The sequence below is a fragment of the Alexandromys fortis genome, unplaced genomic scaffold (genome assembly GCF_014885135.2).
Source record: "Alexandromys fortis isolate MF-2015 unplaced genomic scaffold, M_Fortis_MF-2015_v1.1 scaffold_36, whole genome shotgun sequence".
In the NCBI taxonomy this organism is placed as follows: Eukaryota; Metazoa; Chordata; class Mammalia; order Rodentia; family Cricetidae; genus Alexandromys; species Alexandromys fortis.
The window spans coordinates 14,138,843-14,159,011 of NW_026067915.1; the positions used below are offsets into that span (position 1 = coordinate 14,138,843).

The window sequence follows — 20,169 nt, forward strand, 5'->3', positions numbered from 1 at the left end:
GAGAACCTAGACAACAATGAGGACCCTAAAAGAGACATACATGGCTCTTATCTACATGGGAAGTATAAAAAGACAAAATCTCCTGAGTAAATTGGGAGCATGGGGACCTTGGGAGAGGGTTGAAGGAGAGGGGAGAGGAAGGGAGGGGAACAGAGTAAAAACTATTACTTAATCCTCTGGCTGTGAGCCATTATCAAATGAGAACACTAGCGGGGGGGGGGGGGGTGCACACCTTTAATCCCAGCACTTGGGAGTCAGAGGCAGGCAAATCTCTGAGTTCGAGATCAGCCTGGTCTACAGAGTGAGTTCCAGGACAGCAAAAAACGACACAAAGAAAGCCTGTGAGGAATAATAAGAACGCTGACTTTGATATATGGTGTTATCTAATCTATGGGTCTAATTCTTTTCACAACCACCTGCCTACTATCTTGTATGTACCAAGCTTCTAGATACTCATCAGTCTTGTGACTACCTCCATGACTTAGTGAGTTTCATATTATAGTCTCTCTCTCACCAGTGTGTGAACTAAGGTTTGGAGAGCTTCTGTCATTGCCCAGACACACAGGGTAGGTGGCAGAGCCTGCTCTAATGCATGACTGAGATTCAAGCTTCTATACTCTCTTGCATATCAGGAGCATGCAGTCTTGAGGGAGCTAGAGGACATAGGCAGTGGAAGGCTAATTAGGAGTGGGAACTCCAGTGATGCAGCTTTTGTGGGTCACTGATTGTGTGGGGGTGGCCCTTTGCCATGGTGCAGCTGTTACTGAGTAACTCATGCTTCCGTACGTAATCCTAGTAAACTCACTGGGTACTTGGATGGAACCATTTCTGTGGGTTGTCACCATGTCGGGGTGAACAGACATTTGTTCACACCCCCCCCCTAGGAAAAATGAGACAATAAGTCAGTACCCCAAAAGCAACATGTTGGACAGAAGCAAAGATGAGTCTGCGAGGAGCGGCGGCATCGCAGTAAGACACGAAGACAAAGCTGAGCTGTCTGGAGGGGGAATGTCACCTCACGTCACCTAGCTCCAGCAGGATTTGTCACGGGGAGACAAGCAACGAAAGCCAGCTACCCATAGAGAAAAGCAATGTGGATGACCCTTGGCAAAGACCCCAGAGAGGTCCTCTTCCTCTGTGTGATGTGGGGTTATCTATCTATCTTCTTAAAGAATGCTGGCCACCTAGTGAGGCAGAAAGACAGGGTCAGGTGCAGAATGACCATGAGTCATGGCAAGGTTAACTCTGAGTCACAGCAACTAAGAAATGATTGCCCCATGGACTGTACTGGATCACTCTTTGGACTTCCTCAGGCCATCCTGTCAATGTACGACCCTCACTCCAACAAACTGGAAAAGGCCTTGTCACAAATGAGGAAGTAAAACCCAGTAGGGGATTCAACATGCATGTGTACAAAAGGCGACCTTAGGGGCATCACAATCCACTTAAGGGGAAGAGTATACAGGATGCATCTCATCATGTGACTCCAAAAGAGAGGATCCTGGGATGGTGAATGTTGGGTAAACCTAACAGAACATATAACCTGGAAATGCCAATCATCTACATCAGTCAAAGGAAAGTCCACTTCTTCAGGGATCAGGGACCCCATCCCTTCACTTTTGTGATTAAAAACCTGTTGTGGGTTCAAGCAAGCCACCACAGGGAGACCCTATGATCAGCTGACAGAAGATTGCAATCTGTCCCCATGCATGTCTCATATGAAAAAGGATTGTAAAGAAGCCAGGCAGCAGCTGCGTGGCCGGCCTGGCCATCTTCTAAGAAAAGAAGAAAGAAAAGAAAAATGAGGGGCTGGAGAGATGGCTCAGTGGTTAGAACACTGGACCTGGATTTGATTCACATGTGGGTATGGTGGCTCACAACCATCTCTAACTCCAGTTCCAGGGGATCAAATGCCCTGGACTGGTCCCCATGGGCACTGGACACACCCCATAGTTCATAGACATGCATGCGCCTTTACACATAAAATAAAATTAGATAAAAAGAGAGATGGAGGAGAGGGAAGATGGCGCGAAGAAGGTTAACTCAGTAGGGATCTGGGGACTCTATGTTGACTTTGCTGGCTCATAGTGGAACCTAATCTTTGCTAGGTAAGTGTTGTGGAAAGTTATTTTAAGGTGTGTTACATTTGTTTGCGCACTGGAACATTTGTTTAATAATGTAAAGATGTGTCGCTTTGGTTTATGTTTCATTTAACTCTGAAGCTGTGTTACTTACTTTGTCTAAAACACTTGATAATCTAATAAAGACCTGAATGGCCAATAGCGAGGCAGGAAAAAGGATAGACGGAGCTGGCAGGCAGAGAGAATAATTGAGAGGTGAAATCTGAGATGAGGAAGAAAGGAGGAAAAGGATCAAATAGAACGAGAAGAGAGGAGGAGAGAAGGATTTCCGGGCCAGCTACCCAACCAGCCATGGAGTAAGAGTGAAAGTAAGACATACGGAAGTTCAAGTCCAAATTGATCAAAGGCCTCAACATAAAGCCAGCCACACTGAGCCTCATAGAAGAGAAAGTGGGAAGTACACTTGAACGCATTGGCACAGGAGACCACTTCCTAAATATAACCCCAGTAGCACAGACACTGAGAGAAACAATTAATAAATGGGACCTCCTGAAACTGAGAAGCTCTGTAAAGCAAAGGACACGGTCAACAAGACAAAACGGCAGCCTACAGAATGGGAAAAGATCTTCACTAACCCCACATCAGACAGAGGTCTGATCTCCAAAATATACAAAGAACTCAAGAAATTGGACACCAAAAGATCACATAATCCAAAAAGAAAGAAAGAAAAAAATAGAGTACAGACCTAAACAGAGAACTCTCAACAGAAGAATCTAAAATGGCTGAAAGACACTTAAGGAAATGCTCAACATCCTTAGTCATCAGAGAAATGCAAATCAAAACAACTCTGAGATTCCACCCTACACCTGTAAGAATGACCAAGATCAAAAACACTGATGACAACTTATACTGGAGATGTTGTGGGGGGAGGGAAAGGGAACACTTCTGCGTTGCTGGTGGGGATGCAAGCTGGTACAACCCCTTCGGATATCAGTGTGGCAATTTCTCAGAAAATTAGGAAACAACCTTCCTCAAGACCTAACAATACCACTTTTGGGTATATACCCAAAGGATGTTCAATCGTGCCACAAGGACATCTGCTCAACTATATTCATAGAAGCTTTGTTTGTCATAGCCAGAACCTGGAAATAATATAAATGCCCCTTGATCAAAGGATGAATAAGAAAAATGTGGTACATTTACACAATGGAGTACTACACAACAGAAAAAAATAATGACAGCTTGAATTTTTCAGGAAAATGGATGGAACTAGAAAACATCATATTGAGTGGGGTAATCCAGACCCAGAAAGACAATTATCACATGTATTCACTTATAAGTGGTTTTTAAACATAAAGCAAAGAAAACCAGCCTACAAATCACAATCCCAGAGAACCTAGACAACAATAATGACCCTAAAAGAGACATACATGGATCTTATCTACATGGGAAGTATAAAAAGACAAGATCTCCTGAGTAAATTGGGAGCATGGGGACCTTGGGGGAGGGTTGAAGGGGGAGGGGAGAGGCAGGGAGGGGAGCAGAGAAAAATGTAGAGCTCAATAAAAATCAATAAAAAGGAGAGAAAAAAAGGACATATGAAAAAAAGACATGAATATCAAGTAAGCAAGTACAAGAGAAGATATTCAACATCACTGATCATTAGAAAAATATAAGTTGAAACCAAGTGATAAAAATAACACCTACCACACATTTTCAGAATAGCTAAAAAGAAAAATAGCTGTATCACCAAATGCTGGTGAGGATATGGAAAAACTAAATCACTTATGTTGAGGGAAGGCAAGATATATATCCACTCTAAAGAATGGCTTAGAAGAGCTGGGCTTAGTGGTGCATACCTGTAAATCCAGCACTCAGGAAGCAGAGGCAGAAGGATTAAGAGNAAAAAAAAAAAAAAAAAAAAAAAAAAAAAAAACAAGCAACAGGTAAGAGAGGCTTTGGTGGATCTGAAAGACTCGGACTAGAGACTAAGTCCAGGTACAGCAGACAAGGAGGCCTGCCTGGGTCACTCACAGAAAAATGTGGCCAGTTTCGTGTGAAGGCAAATTCCCAGGGGAAAACGTTGAGAGAAAGCTAAGAGCTGTCTGGTAGCCTTTGGAAGCCTGTACAGCCTGAAGGGTCCACCAGAGAGGTGGCCAGCAGGAACTGGCAGTGATGGTGTGCAGAGAAGCAGGTCTCACGAGGTGGGGACCACCCAGCGGTTCCACATTGGACTGCAGATTTATTTGTTCCCTGCTAATAACGTGCAGACTATTTGGAGCTTCAGTCAAGGTTGGGGTTAGGTGAGCCTTAATTCGTGGTACCCCAAAGCACCAAAGACAGCAGGGGACGGATGTGGAAATAGGATGCTACCGATGACCAGGTTATGCTTGTCCCTTAGCACCATGTCTAAGAGTATGGTGTGTGTGGTCCTCAGTTGCTGGAGGTGAGTGTCCCGCTGACCACATCCTGCACGCCACCGTTAGACCATTTTACCCAATCTTGTGTGGTTGGGGAAATGACAGCCTGCAAGGCGAGAGATTATTCGTCTAAGCCAAAGCCCTTTAAAATGTCAAGTGCGGACAACGGAGACCCCAGACAGCCCATGGTGAATGACCACAGATAATGGAGAGCGAAATGAGCCGTGCTCCTCCCGAGCCACTGTACCTAACATGCTGACAAAACAGTCAGTGTGATGGGATCTCTTTATGCTGTCTTGGACCGTGTGTGTGTGTGTGTGTGTGTGTGTGTGTGTATGTGTAAAATCCTTTCAGCTACTGAATCCCAAGTCCACTTCATACTTGCTTGAACGAACAGTGGGCCTCAGGATTCTACCCTTAGTAAAAAATATATAATTGAAAAGACATCTAAAAGAACAATGAAAATCAATAGTTGTTCAAAACTGATCCAGGCATATTGGCACACTCTAATCCCAGGACTCAGAAGGCAGAGGCAGGGGGGAGTCTCTGTGAGTTCCAGGCCACCCAAAGCACACAGTGAGACCCTGTCTGAAACAAAAACCCCAAACAAACAAGAGCTTAAAATGAGCCAGGCATGGTGATTCATGCCTGTAATCCCAGCACTTGGGAGCCTGAGCACAGTCGGATCAGGTGACTCATGTCTGTAATCCCAGCATGTGGGAGGCTGAGTACAGAGGATCAGCGTGAGTTTGAATCCAGCCTGAGTCATATGATGAGTTTTCAGATCTGTCTGGGATAGAGTGAGATTCTCTATGGGAGAAAAATAAATTTTAAAAAGTGGGTGCCTCTCTCCTCTCTATCCAGGGGCAGTTCTTTGTTCTCTGGGACAAATACCTCTGCCCCTTTTCCCTTGCTCCCTTCTCCCTCTTCCTCTATCTCCAGTCTTTGTCCCTTATCCCTACCCTCTGTCTCTCTGCAGCAAATGAATCTCCTTTCGTCTGAGAATTTGGTCCTAGGGATCCTGTGCTGGTATTTTCCTTTCTGTGGGGCCAGCATGACAGCTCACTAGGTCAGGTCCTGCCAACTCTGACAACCTGGGTTTGATCCCTGTGACCTACATGGTAGAAGAGAACTCACTACCACAAGTTGTCCTCTGACCTTCACATGTGTGTTTTGGCATATATGGACCTACACACATGCACGCGCGCGCGCACACACACACACGAACGCACGCACAAGTAAATGCATAAACGCAACAATATGGGATTCTTTTGTAGTTTTTAAGTGAGAAAGGGGACTGGAGAAAGTTCAGCATTTGAAAGTTCTGACTGCTCTTGCAGAAGACTAAGGTTCGAGTCTCAGCATCCACATGGAGGTTTAAGCATCTGTAATTCCAGCTCTGGGAAATCTGACACCTTCATCTGGCCTTTGCAGGCCACAGACACACAAGTGGTGCACAGAAGACATACATGCAGGCAAATTACCTATGAAGTAATTTTAAACATGAGAAAAGGCACTCCCGGAAGCCACAGGATGTTAGGTGAAAATCCCAGGAAAGGGAGGATTAAAACCTTGCAAGATGCTGGCCAGGAAGGCACGTAGGGACTTATAGTAAACACCATTGCCATTGTCGGTGGCTGTAGACCAGAGCTGGATGAGAAATCTTTATTGCCCAAACAGTATATCCTCTAGTGGAAGGGCACAGAGACGTCAAGCTGGGGCAGAGCTGGAGGCTTCCTTCCTGATGACCGACATATGCAGTACCAGAAGGTGCTATGCCGGCTGCTGAGAATGATTGTTGCCTTCGGTCCCGCTCAGTTGGAGATCCCCCTCACCACCACAAGATATTTATTCTACTTGCAGTAAAGTCATGACCATCAACTACTGACTGGTTGGATTTAAAGCCCCACCCACTGCAGAGGTCCTGTGTGTCAGGACCAAACTCTGTGGCTGGCTCGTCTTAGGCACCGGCGGGAGGCTAAGGCTGTTGTTTCGGTGAACGGATGTGTGTTTGTGTCTACATTCAGCTGAGGTCCAGGGAAACTCTTTTCTGGTACAGGTGGATGTGACTAGGGATTCATAACCAGTCGAGCCGGTGGGAATAAGCAAGCAGACATTGTTTTGGTGTCGAGTCCCAGGGCTTAGGAAAGAATCATACATATATCACCCCCTCAAAGACAGAACATGACTGAAGAGGCGGTAGACGTGGAGGAAGGGGTGGAGGGTTGTGGTGCCGTTTCCTTTTCACCAGAAAGCAGAAGCTGCTGAGGGGACCAAACACTACTTGGGTCTTGCAGCCATAGAACAAAATGAGCAAGGCAGTGACAGGTGCGATGTGATCATCATGGGTCTGGGGAGAGGGTCACCAGACCCCCCCCTCACCTGGGATTCCTGCCGCCACTCCTCCCCGCACCCGTCTGCTGATGATCTTGGGGAATGCTGAGTGTATAAGAAGAGGAAGGTTGAGGGGTCAAGACCCTGTGACACATTCCACAACCATGTGAGGGTGGTGTGTTTCTCTAATGTAGCTACTCTGAGTCACCCAGGCTCCTCTAATGAACCCCAGTAAAAATCAGTGATCTACCAAGCTGGACCTAGGTGGAACCATTTCTTTCCACTGACTTTCACAGCAAGAGTCTTAACCTGCTGTGCCATCACCCTGGCCCCAAGGAAAGTTTATTCTTGCACATCAAAATTTGAAGAAGCTGGGCAGTAGCAGCACATGCCTTTAATCCCAGCACTCAGGAGGCAGAGGCAGGCAGATCTCTGAGAGTGAGCCCAGCCTGGTCTACAGCCAGGACAGCCAGGGCTACACAGAGAAATCCTGTCTTTAAAAAAAAAAAAAAAGATTAAAGGAAGACTTTATTCAGCTGTTGAAATAAGGGTTGAAGCCTGGCAGTGGTGGTGGTGCACACCTTTAATCCCAGCACTCAGAAGGCAGAGGCAGGCAGATCTCTGTGAGTTCAAGGCCAGCCTGGTCTACAAGAGCTAGTTCCAAGACAGGCTCCAAAGTTACAGAAAAACCCTGTCTCTAAAACCACCCCTCCCCCCCCCCAAAAAAAAGGAAAAAGAAAAGAGAAGAAATAGGGGTTGACACCATTGCTGGTCCCCAAGCAGAGCATACAACTCTGAACATGCAGCCAGCATGTGAGTGAGGGGCTTCATGTGTGGAAAATTACTAAGAAGAGACATCGGGTCTAGGGATGTCTATCTAAAGTGACATGTAACCCAAGCTAGCCTCCTATTTGTGACAATCCCACCTCAGCCTCTGCAGCATCATGATTACCAGGGGGAGACACCATACCACTCCCAGGATAGAACTAACTGTAATGGCCAAACTAGAGATCCGGGTGCGAAAATGACGAGGACTTTAAATGCTCCTCTGTCAATCATGTAACTTAGCGGCACATTTATTATCAAAATAGAATGTGAGAGTGGACACGGTGGTACACACCCTTAATCAAGACCAGCCTGTTCCATATAGAGAGTTTCAGGGCAGCCAGAGCTACATAACAGAGACCCTGTCTTATACACCCAAACAACAACAACAACTGTAGGAAGTTTGAGGACAGTCTGTACTACTTGAGATCCTGTTTTTAAAAACTTAAATTTAGAAACCAGCTTTACTTAGGATATTTATTTATTCATATAGTGTATATTTCTCTATATATGTTCATGTGTGTATTTATGTGTGTCCATGACTAAGCCATGGTGTACATGTGAAGGTCAGAGGATACATAGTGAGAAGCTGTCTCAGATAAATAAATAAATAAATAAATAAATAAATAAATAAATAAAAGAACACAAGGAAATAAAGAAATAAACTAGGGATTTGGGGTATGGCCCAACAGTAGAGTACTTGCCTGGCATTAGTGAGGACCTGTGACCACCACCCGCAGCACTGCAAAAATAGATAGATAAAAATGAGACGGTGCTTAAAATAAATGAATATTGTTAGAAATGACAACTGATTAAAGCTGGGAAATCCTACGTCTGCACATTTAAATCAACTTCACTTAAACCAGGGGAGGTAGCACATGACTAATTCCAGCAAACGGGAGGCGGTAGAACAGAAGTGACCGGCGGGAAGTGCTGCTGTTCTCGCCACTAAAATTCAAGGCAGCCTGAGGCTGGCAGTTGAAAATAACTTCACCCTAGCTGAGTCACACTTAGAATTCCTCAGGAACCTAGCGCAGCGCTTCTCCAACTTTAGCGTGCACTGAAACTCAGAGCTGGGTCCTGTCCTAGAGTCTGTGTGTGTCAGGGCACGGGGGCTGGGGACCAGAGCGCGCCTTTTCCAGGTTTTAGTTGCGTGGCCTGTGGACCACACCTCGTGAGGGTTAGATCACGTGCTAGGGAGGGTCTACCGGGCTAGGCTTCTACTGCCCGGAGCACCGAGGACTGGCTGTTTTCCTTTTCCCTGTCCATCTCCTCCCTGGTAGCCGGGACAGCCTGAAGGCCCTCGTGGATCACTAACCCTCGCGCTTAACCAAGGCTGATTCTGGGGAGCTGCCATTCAGATGCGGGAAATGATTAAACAACAGCTGCTCCGGAGTCACGTGGCCAGGAGAGGCTGGGTCTCCACTCCTAGCCAAGAGCCCCGGGGCGGAGCGGGGCGGAGCTGGGGGCGGGTCCTCCTGGGGCGGGTCCAGGCTGAGGGTCCTCAGCCCCCCGGGAGGTGCAGCGGCTGGCCAGGGCACCCCCGGCCGAGTGGAGAGATCCCTGCCGATCGCCGTCATGTTCCGGGTCCCGCTGTGCACATTGCTCCTGCTACTGGCGCCGCTGCTGCTGGGCTCTGCGCACCGTGTCTATGTAAGTCTTCGGTGCCACCGCGCGGGGACGCTTCGCCGCTGGGAAGCGGCCAGAGGCCGAGGAGAGCCGTGGCTCTGCAAAGCGGGAATCCGGGGGACCTTCGATCACCCCTCAGAGCAGGCAGGCCGCCGAGGCGCAGGCAGTGGCCAGGCCTCCCGTAGGGGGCGGACCGGCGGCCGGGCGGGGCGCGCGTCCTTCCTGGTTGCTGGCGCGCGTGGGTTCCGCTGCGGCTGTGTCCTGCGCGCGGACTTGCTTCCCCGTTTGTGCAACGCGATCGAGGGCTAGGTTGAGGTGCGCCCGCAGCTTTCCAGCTTCGGTTTCTGGGGAGAGGGGCTCCAGGCTGCGCGGGGGGCTGCGGGAGGGCTCCGCGGGCCGTGGCGCGGAGTGCGATCCTTGCGGAGTTCGGGCTTCACGGAGCGCTCCGGAAGGAGAAAAATGGGGTCAGGAGAGGCTCCTGCAGTGGGGTCACAGAAATATTTGCTTTTTTCCCTTCTCAAATATCTTGTCCGCTTCTCGCTAGCCACCTGCTGGCTGCTTTTAGTTTGGGGTGTTTCATCACCTTTGCTGGAAGCCTTTCCTCTTTTAGGGTAGAGGGTGGGAAGAGTCAAACTGCCTCAGGCGAGATCTTGGCGGCGTGGGGGGGGGCGGTGAGTGGCTGGGGTGCGTTGGACACGCACCTGGGGAGGTCCGCACCGAACCTGTGAAGGGGACAGTGCGAGGTAGAACGCGGCTGCAGCTTTTTTGCACTTAGACCGAATAAGCGTGGGGCCCTCCATATGGACTGAGTCGGAGCGAGGGGCGGGGGTAAGTTAAAGTGCAAGTTAGTAGACTTTGAGCCTTGTAAAAATTACATTCTTGGAAATGGCACACGTTTATCTAAAACCAGCGGTGAAACTTTAAGATTTTGGAAAATAGTTGCCGAGACTGCTTTCATTTACGGCTAGTTGAGTGTGCCTGCTGCTCCAGCCGAGCTCGACGTCCTTGAGAACCCGTGAGCCTAGGCTGAGGGCAGCGGGTAGGGTAGAGGGCGGAACTCCTTTAGTATCAGTAAGGGCGGGAAGAGATAAGGATTTATGGAGGTCATCAGTTAACTGTAAATCACCAGGTGAGAAGTAGGAGATGCCAGGTAAGATGCCCTGGGAGAGGCCCCTGCAGAGGCTGCTGTCTCATCGGAATCTAGGTACCCTCTTGACCTGTTAGACTAGAGCCAAAGGAAAAGAACAGTCGACAACTTTCTTTTTTTTTTTATTTTTTTGCATTTGCAACATTAATTCTCAACTTTAGTCCTAGACGATGAGTTAAAATGTGTACTTTCTTTTTCTGTTTTTTTTTTTTTTTTTTCAAACAGGCTGTCCTGGAACTCACTCTGTAGACCAGGATGACCTCGAACTCAGAGATCTGCCTGGCTCTGCTTCCCAGAGTGCTGGCATTAAAGGCCATAAAATGTGTACTTTCTTAAGAAGCCATAAATCAGTTGAACAAAATACATTGTATGAAAAAAGTATCTCAGAGTTTTCAGACAGGGTCGTAGTTAGTCCATTCTTTTTTTGTTTGTTTGTTTGTTTGAGACAGGGTTTCTCTGTGGCTTTGGAGCCTGTCCTGGCACTAGCTCTGTAGACCAGGCTGGTCTCGAACTCACAGAGATCTGCCTCTTCCGAGTGCTGGGATTAAAGGTGTGCGCCACCATCGCCCTGCATCGTTCTTTTATTTTTAATAACAGGGTTTCATGAAGCCCAGGCTGGCCTCTAACTTGGTGTGTAGTCAGACACAGCCATGAACTTCGGATCCTTCTGTCCTCACCTCTCAAATGCCGGGGACAGAGGTGTGCACCACCATGCCTGCTTATGTGGTGCTGAGGATGGGACCCAGGGCTTTGTTCGTGCTCCTCACTCTACCAGCTCCTCAGCTACACCCCATCCCCAGAGCTCAGCTACACCCCATCCCTAGAACTCAGCGTTTTCTGTTGAAATTTGCAGTCTGCAGGGAACTCACATGTTGGTGGTCTTTGCAAAACTCTATTGTGCACTCACTGGAAGAGAGAATGGCAAGGCAGTGACGGTTTAATATTGTTACGAGAGTGGTTTTTTGTTGTTGTTGTTTTGTTTTGTTTTTCAAGACAGGGTTTCTCTGTGGTTTTGGAGCCTGTCCTGGAACTAGCTCTTGTAGACCAGGCTGGTCTCGAACTCACAGAGATCTGCCTGCCTCTGCCTCCGGAGTGCTGGGATTAAAGGCCTGCGCCACCACCGCCAGGCTCATGAGAGTGGTTTTGACTCAAGGAGAGGCATTCCCTAGACTTCACGCTGACAACTGATCGTTTAGAATGTTTCTCCTATTATTCAGAAAAGGCAACAATTCATACCCCTTGAGGGGAACCTTTAAAATAAGAAACACTGTTAAGACGATGGAAACTGAGGCCTGGCTGGTGGGATGCCTGTGCAGCATGCAGGAAGCCTTCGATTCCATCGTCAGAACCACATAAAGCACCTGCCTGTGGTAGAGCACACCTATAACCCCAGCACTTGTTAGGTGAAAGGAGGAGGATCAGAAGTTCAAGGTATACTTGGCTACTTTATGGCTTCTAGGCCAGCTTGGCCTACACAAGACCTGTCACGAAAGAACAGAAAGAAGGAAAGAGCAAACTAAAACTGTCCATCGCGCGTCCTGTCGTGATTGTGGCATATTTTAATAAGGAAGCATAGCAAGCAACTGGTATTTGAGTGGCTTGGATCTGAGGCAGGCAGGAGCTGTGTGAGTGGTCTCTGGTCCTTTATTGAATGGGGACGAGAATGTTTTAATGATCTTTCCCATAAAGCTGATGCCAGTTCCTGGTTGCAGGCGGAGCTGATCTGGAAGTCTCTCATTGGCCACTGTCCTTTCTAAAGAAGTCGCTTGCCTTCCAGAGTCCACCTGCCTGAGCTGCTGGGGACTCTTCGTGAGCTGAGAGAATGGCCCTCTTCAGGCAGCTGTCCCTGGGTTCCAAGGCTGCCCTGGCGGCAGCCACTGTCTTCGTGTCCATGATCCTCTCCCGCTCCTTTCTGGCTGAGGCCCTCGAGCTCCAGGCCTGGCGCTGGCTGTTCCGCCTGCAGCTGGCCCTGTTTGTCAACTCGCTCATGCTCATTGGTTCCTTGTACATCTGGCGGAGCACCGTAAGCAACCTCAGCCATTCCCCTGCCGTGGACTCGACCTGTTTCCAGCTTTGGAAGCTGGTTGTCATGGCGTTCCTGGTCCTGGCACATTCCAGTTTTTTCACCATGCTCTTCTTGGTGGCCGAGGAACCTCACGTGTTTTCCTTAGCAGCCTACTCCTGCCTGGGTGCTTACATCATCATGGTTTTCTTCCTTTGTATCTTGAACGCCATGGAGCAGGCCTACCAGTTCTTAGCCTGGCGCAGCGGTAGGGTGGTGGGCAGCCTTGACAAGACAAGGCACCTGGTGCTCAGGCCTGCCCTGGCCGTGGCAGTGACAGCTGTGCTCAGTACCATTGGCCTCCTGAATGCTGCCCAGCCCCCAGTGGTGAAAACCGTGGAGGTGCCCATCCACCAGCTACCCCCCTCTTTGAATAACCTCAAGATAGTGCTCCTTTCGGACATTCACTTGGGGCCCACGGTGGGCAGGACCAAGATGGAGATGTTTGTGAGGATGGTGAACGCGCTGGAGCCGGACATCACAGTGATCGTGGGGGACCTCTCCGATTCGGAAGCCTCCATCCTGCAGACGGCAGTTGCCCCTTTGGGCCAGCTCCGTTCCCGTCTTGGCACCTACTTCGTCACGGGTAACCACGAGTACTACACGTCAGATGTCAGCAACTGGTTCACCCTGCTGGAATCCTTGCGTGTTCGGCCCCTGCATAATGAGAACGTGAAGATTTCCGCCCCCAGGGGCCAGGACGGCCGTGGGGCCGACACGGAGTGGATCTGCTTGGCGGGCGTGGATGACATAGAAGCAGACATCCTTCACTACTCAGGCCATGGCATGGACCTTGACAAGGCTCTGGAGGGCTGCAGTCCGGATGATGCTACCATCTTGCTGGCTCACCAGCCTCTGGCTGCCAAGAGGGCCCTCCAGGCACGGCCAGATATAAACTTGATCCTTTCCGGACACACTCACGCCGGGCAGATCTTCCCCTGGAATGTTGCAGCCTATCTTCTGAACCCTTTCTTTGCTGGTCTCTACCAAGTGGGCCAGGCTACATTTGTGTACGTCAGTCCGGGCACAGCCTACTATGGGATACCCATGAGGTTGGGGAGCAGGGCAGAAATCACAGAACTCATCCTGTGGCGGGCTCCCTAAGCCTGCCCCAGCGGCCCTGCCCTGCCTTGTCTTTGCTCAGCACCTTTGTCCATCTCCTGCTCCGGCCCAGCCTTGTCAGCACCCTTTGGCCCCAGCCTGCTGGGATCAGTGATTTGCAGTGGGGCTACCTGGCAAGTTCAGGCTGGTTAAACTCTAGAAAATCCATTGCTTTTTGGTAGTTCACCTGTGAGTTCACTCAGCCACGTAAATGCGAACACGCGTTTGTTTTCCAGCTTCGGTAGAGAAGGGCCCTTGTGCAGAGGGTGGGGTGGTAGGAAAGGACACCTCTTGCTCAGACTCAGGGAGGAACAAGAACCCTTGTCTCCTGTGGGTTTAATCCTAGTTAGGACTTGGGTGGATTCTGACGTTTCTTGGTCTAGAGACAGTTGGTTTGGGCAGGGACCAGGTTGAAGTCGGGTGACCTTCCCTCTGTGCATCGAGTTCACCTTTGTTGACATCAGCAGAACCACCAGAGCACAGGGCCCTTCCCGTCTGGACCTTGAGGCGTTCAGATTGCTTGGCTTGGTGGCTGGAGAAGCAGTCATGGGAGTTCTGGTGGGTGATGACTCCGCGATCTCTTGAGATCTCCGCGGCTCTGAACCCTGCTCTGTGTCCTCTTGGATGCAGAAACCAAGGATAATAAGGACAGGCTGCTTCTGTGTTCAGGGTGAGGAAGGGACACGGGATGTGATGGGGTGTGTTTGAAGGCTGGGAGTGTGGCGCAGTACCAGAGTGCTTGTCTACTTGGAACTCAAATGTGCCCGACTTGGAGTTACAAAACAAAACTGTATGTAAGGTAGAGGGAGAGAGAAGGAGTGTGTGTGTGTGAGTGTGTGTGCGTGCGTGTGTGTGTGTGTGTGTGTGTGTGTATGTGTGTGTGCGCGCACGCGTGCGCGCGCATATCCACACATACATACAAAGGGGGAGCTAAGTCCTTCTGAAAGTTCATTTTATGGTCCGATGGTTAAGTAGCTTTATTGGTCATGGTGAATTCAGGATTCTAAGCACAGATAAACATTAAACAAGGCCCTAGAGCCCCATGTTCCCCTCAGTGGTTTGCGTGTTTGAGGCTGGCTTCAGTTCATTCATGGCTAGCTGGGGGGAGGCCGTCTGTTGAATGAGTCAGGAGCTTGGAACCACCTCACCCCCACCAACCATCACCCCAGGTTTGGGTCTGTTTTTTTGGTTTGTTTTTGGTGAGAAGCTGATGTTTCTTGACCACCCATAGGAAAACTGAAGCCAATATGGTTGTGATCCAGCTCTGCCCCTGCAGGTTCCTTCAGGCCCTGGCTACGAAATGACAGGTCTTACCTGATGGGGGAATTCAAATCCCTCTACCCTGGCCTTTGGCCACAGAAGCACACGGTCATCCCTAGGATTTCTAGACCCACAAGAAAAACAAAGTGGGTCTGGAGAAATGGCTTAGGGGTTAAGAGCACTGGCTGCTCTTCCAGAGCTCCTGAGTTCAATTCCCAGCAACCACATGGTGGTTCACAACCATTTATAATAAGATCTGGTGCCCTCCTCTGGCCTGCAGGAAGAACACTGTATACATAATAAATAAATCTTAAAAAAAAAAGAAAGAAAGAAAGAAAGAAAAGAGACAAAGGGAGCTATTTGTGCCCTGCCTAGATTTCTTGGTCTAGCCTTTGCCAGGGGCGAGAGAGAGACTTTGTTCTTCTTATAGCGGAAAGCCATTGAGATGTGCTCAGGACCGCCTGGGTAGCTTAGACTCAGGGCCGAGAGGCCTCTGGAAGGAGGTGCAGACAGATGCCCTCTACCTGGAGAGGAGCTTCCTGCTGCTTGTGAGGGAGAGTTGATGAACGACAGTGAGTGACCGTTCCTCCTAGATTCTTGGCTTTCTTCAGCCCCGAAATGGTGTAATTCTTGTATCTACCTCAAGGCTGCTTTGCTGGAAAAGTGTGGGCACTTAGTGCTCTTCAGAGGCCTGCTGAGGAGTGTGCCTGGAGAGTGAAGAGTCTCTGGAGCAGCCAGGCCTGGGGCCTGTCAGTGGGTGGCACGCTGCCCACCAACCGAGTCCAGATGTCCGTGTGGTACCTACTGAGAGCTCCTTCCTGTCATGTGCTGAGTGTCCTGTGCACACTTGCTTTGTCCACCCCCGTCTTCTTCATCTTCTTGTCCTTCTGGTGTGACAGGGTCTGGGGGGTGCAGGAGGCTACTCAAGCATCCTTGTCTCCCAGCAGATAAGGCATTGACAGTGGACCATCAGTTTTTAAAAACATTATACACCTGTAGCCCCAGTACTCAGTGGGTGGAGACAGGACAATTAGAAAGTTCAAAGCTACTAGTGAGCATGAGGCCATCCTGGGCTACACGAGGCCATCCTGGGCTACACGAGACCCTGTCTTGAAGAAAAAAAAGAGAGAGAGAGAGAGAGAGAGAGAGAGAGAGAGAGAGAGAGAGAGAGAGAGAGAGAAATAGCTTTGTCATGAAACTGACAGTCTCGTCCCCCTCCCACCTCCCGCAGGATTTCAGTGCCCTGGGAGAGACTTTGTAAAAACCACGATTTATTATTGATGGGATCCTAGGAGAGGCCACCACTCAGCCCCAGCTCTTCCAGACCTGCTGGGCACCACCCCTCCACCCTCCAGCCTCACGAAGGTCGCTTTGTTCTTCATTTCTGGCGACTCGATCCCTTTTGGGGTCGTGACCGGCCTCTCTGTTCTACTTTTCACCAGAGTGGTTTTGACATCTTGTGCCACAGGAGCTCTTCGACTCCCATCATTCTTGTTATTTTTACTGGTTCCGTGATCTCTGGGTCTTTCTCTTCAGGGCCCTATACTAGGCTTGATGACGTTATCTTTGGCCACCCTGGGTCTCATGGTTGATACCGTCGCCTTGTGGCCCCTGTGCATGTCATCCATTCTGTTCTTTGTTTTTTTTCTTCGATGCGCAGGGTCTTGCCATGTATGCCAGATGGTCTTCAACTTACAGCTATCCTCCTGCCTCTGCCTCCCAAGAGCTGGATGCCAGGCGTGTGTCACTACCCCTGGCTCCTTCATCCTCTCTAACTCTCTGTTTCATCAAACTTTCCTGTTAACAGAGGGGGTGGGATTACAACTCAATGGTAGAGAACTTGCCTTGCGAAATGAGGCCCTGGGCTCAGTCTCAGGATCAGCAGAGAAAGGAAAAGTTGTGATCAGAGCCAGTGAGGTGGCTCAGCGGTGACAGCCCCACAAAACCTGACTTCAGTTCAACCCTGGAACCCCATGGTGGAAAGAGAGACCTGACTCCACAGAACGGTCCTCTGACCTCCCCATGTATGTTGTGCCAGGTGTGTGCCCACACATAACACAAAGATTACATGGCACACACACAATAATATGAATATTCTCTGAAGAGATGATGCTTCCTTATAAAAGAGAAACAGCTAGTCTGTTCTCAGCTCCTCTCTCTCCTCCTGCTCTGGTCATAATAGATTATTTCCTTCTTCACTCCCTTCCTGCCTCCGGGTTCTGCAGCATGCCTGGGTCACAGGTGTTTGTGGAACTTCCTCCTTCCCTCCCTGACTGGTCTCACTAAGGAGCCGGCTGCCCTGAACTTCACACTCTTCCTGCCTCAGCCCCCTGACTCTCAGGATTACAGACACGTGCTACCATGTCCATTCTCTTACCGTCATGTTTATTTCTGGGGTACCAGTTGCAGTGTCCCCTCTTCCTTTCTAAATTCAGTCACTGGAGTGTAGCTAAGGGTTTGTTGATTGTGGTGTTGCCAAATATCTATTTTGCTTTTCCTTTTGTGCTGTTTTTTTTTTCTGGTTATTATTTCATTGATCTCTGTTCTCGTGTTTGTTTTGGTTTCGTTGTTGTTTGTTTTGGAGACAGGGTCTCAATAGGTATCCCTGGCTGGCCTAAAACTCTAGGAGATCCTCCTGCCTCTACCTCCTGAGGGCTGGAATGAAAGGCATGCAGCACCATGCCCAGTTCTTTCTCTGATTTCTCAAGGAACTGTCTTTTTACAATTTTTTTTGTTTGAAACAAAGTCTGAATAAGTTCCATATGTTGTGTGTGCTATGTCTCTTTAAGTAGGAAACATTCCTCTTACACATGTATGCAAAGAAGTAGATGAAAATAATTGAGGGCATTTTTATTTAATGTGTTTTTTGTTTTTTGTGTATTTTATTTTGTTTGGTTTGGTTTGGTTTGGTTTTTCGAGATGGGGTTTCTCTGTGTAGCCCTGGCTGTCCTGGAACTCACTCTGTAGACCAGGCTGGCCTCAAACTCACAGAGATCCACCTGCCTCTGCCTCCCGAATGCTGGGATTAAAGGCGTATGCCACCACCACCCGACTATGTAATGTATATTTTAAAATTAATTTGTGTGTGTATACAAGTGTGTGTTCGTGTGTATGTATACAACTGTGTGTATGTTTTCGTGTACAGTGCTGATATGGAAGTCAGAGGACAGCTTGCAGAAGGTAGTTCTCTCCTACCGTGTGGGTCTCTGGAATTTTTCAGCTTGATGCCACATGCCTTTACTCAACCTTTTTTTTTTTTAAGATTTGTTTTTATTTCTAATCATGTGTAGGTCTTCGTGTCTTACACGTGGGCGTGTGCACATGAGTGCTGGTGCCTGAGGAAGCCAAAGGCCTGGAGCTGGAATTAAAAATGGTTTTGAGTTGCCCGACTCGGGTCCTCACTGAGCCCTTTCTCCAGCTTCCTAGTTTTATTTTTTAAGACTATACATTTGTCTCTCCATTTCCCCACTGAGACTAAGCTGATCACTGGTCAGGAGTACAGGAAGGTCAGGATCCAGACCCAAGGTGCTCATTGCTCTCTGTGTCCTCCCTCTTGCTGTCCTCTGCCTCTCCCGTAGCACTGTCCTCTTTTTAGCCAGACCTTTGAAATGTGAAAAAAAGAAGTTTAACACAAGACGTATATGAATAAACAAAATTAATAAATAGAGATGTGGGGTAGAGCAGGTATCTGTAAATCTGTTCCTTGGGGTATTGTCACCATGGACCTCAATTGCTGCTCTTCCCCAGTCCTTGGGAAGTGATGTATGGACCACAGCAGCCTCTGAGCTTCTGGTCAGCTGGAATCACCGTTGGCTTTCTCTTTGACCATAAGGGACTATAGAGGCCTTAGGTGTGCAAAGCCCTCCCAGCCACCTCCCCTCCCTTTCCACAGCCGTGGGTTGCTAGTGGATAGCTGGGTTTTTCCAACCTGGAGCTGAGGTATTCCCACCCGGAGCTCCACAGGCCCCTAGGGTGAGTTGACAGGGCTTGTGGAGATAGGAATTTCCCAGCTTTCTCCCAAAAGACCTGGAGGCCAAGTTGTGACCCTTCACCTGTGATGTCACCAGGCTGCTTTTACTCTTTGTTCAAGTCCAGGAACTTGCACAAGGGATGCAGATATATATTCATTTTTAGCCCTGAGGACTAGAACTCTTGGAGGAGATGTTCAAGTTACCCGTTGATACCTGTACTGTTACTGTTAATGTTTTGTTTTGTTTTTTAAAGAGGCTGATAACTGAAATAAGAAACCCACACTGGTCACTGTTGGACTCTTGAGGAGGACTGGCCTAAGGGTGTTTTGTGTGTACTGCCTTTTTTAAAAAATCCTCTAATATTTGCGCATTATGTGTATGGTAGGGGCGGGGACTTGAGGGAGCCTGAACATCCAGTATGGTTGCTTGGAGTTACGTTTTGTGTCATATTCCTGTGGTTGTAATCTTTGTAAACACTGATGCCACTACACCCTGCAAGTGTGAAATAAAGATGTCTCACTCCTGATGCCAGTTCAGTCTCTGTTCATTCAGAAGGAGTTGAATCTCACTCCGGGCAATCGGAGGGGTTTTCTGACTACTAGAAGCTAGCTCCTGTCTTCCCTTTCCCCCCTTTGCTTTCTTCTTCCTTCTCCCCTCTTCCCTTCTGCCTCCTCGTTTTGAAAAGATTTTATTATTTATTTGCATGTGTGTGCCTATGTGAGTTTATATGCACCCTGTGTGCAGGAGGCCAGAGGAAGGCGTGGGATCCTCTAGAGCTGGAATTACAGGCAGTGGACGCCTGCCGGGAGCTGAACTGGGGCCTCTGGATGAGCGGTAAATGTTCTCTTTGCCCCAGAACCACCTCCCCCGCCGTCCTCCCGTTTTCTGTTACCCTTCCATGTGTCAATGGTGCCCTGGCTCAGGAAGTCCAGAGGAAGCTGGTTGTTGAGGTTGGACCTTCATGGGGTCCTTCAGTGTTGAGAGGGACTGATTGCTGTGGGACCACAAAGTGCATTTTCCTTGGCAGTGACGGTTATAAATGACCGGAGGCTGGGCAGTGGTGGCGCACACCTTCAATCCCCGCACTGGGGAGGCAGAGGCGGGCAGATCTTTTTTGAGTTTGAGGCCAACCTGGTCTATAGAGTGTATTCCAGGACAGCCAGGACTATACAGAGAAACCTTGTCTCAAAAAACAACCCCCCCCCAATAAAAAGACAAAAAGAAATGACTGTTGTTTAGATCCCCACCTCTGCTGTTGGCCTTACTGCTCCTTTGAGAATTACCCCCTTCCCCAGTCCAAATGGCATGATGTTGTTCATGTATTGGATGAGCAGGACAG

The 20,169-nt window shown here is 48.9% G+C and overlaps 2 protein-coding genes across 4 annotated transcripts in view; both read left to right on the top strand.

The window, feature by feature from the left end:
• Positions 1-9,171: 9,171 nt before the first annotated feature.
• Glb1 (galactosidase beta 1) overlaps positions 9,172-20,169 on the top strand; it is a 71,948-nt gene continuing 60,950 nt past the window's right edge. The window contains exon 1 of the mRNA XM_050139234.1: positions 9,172-9,313. Within this exon, the coding sequence (XP_049995191.1) occupies positions 9,239-9,313 (75 nt within the window). The 5' untranslated portion in view covers positions 9,172-9,238. The remainder of the gene's footprint in view (positions 9,314-20,169) is intronic.
• Tmppe (transmembrane protein with metallophosphoesterase domain) lies at positions 9,173-19,356 on the top strand. Of its 3 annotated transcripts, none has more exons than XM_050139236.1 (2): positions 9,173-9,313; positions 12,149-19,356. In XM_050139236.1, exon 2 carries the CDS (start codon positions 12,259-12,261, stop codon positions 13,600-13,602), a length of 1,344 nt encoding a protein of 447 aa, XP_049995193.1. In that variant the 5' UTR covers positions 9,173-9,313; positions 12,149-12,258; the 3' UTR covers positions 13,603-19,356. The 3 variants fall into 3 exon arrangements, with proteins under 3 accessions (XP_049995193.1, XP_049995194.1, XP_049995192.1); XM_050139237.1 differs by lacking the exon at positions 9,173-9,313 and adding an exon at positions 9,371-9,604 and having other exon boundaries at positions 12,214-19,356; XM_050139235.1 differs by lacking the exon at positions 9,173-9,313 and adding an exon at positions 9,372-9,604.

Bases quoted from the DNA above. Each gene is read 5' to 3' on its own strand.
- Tmppe (XM_050139236.1), top strand. From the start codon at position 12,259: ATGGCCCTCTTCAGGCAGCTGTCCCTGGGTTCCAAGGCTGCCCTGGCG.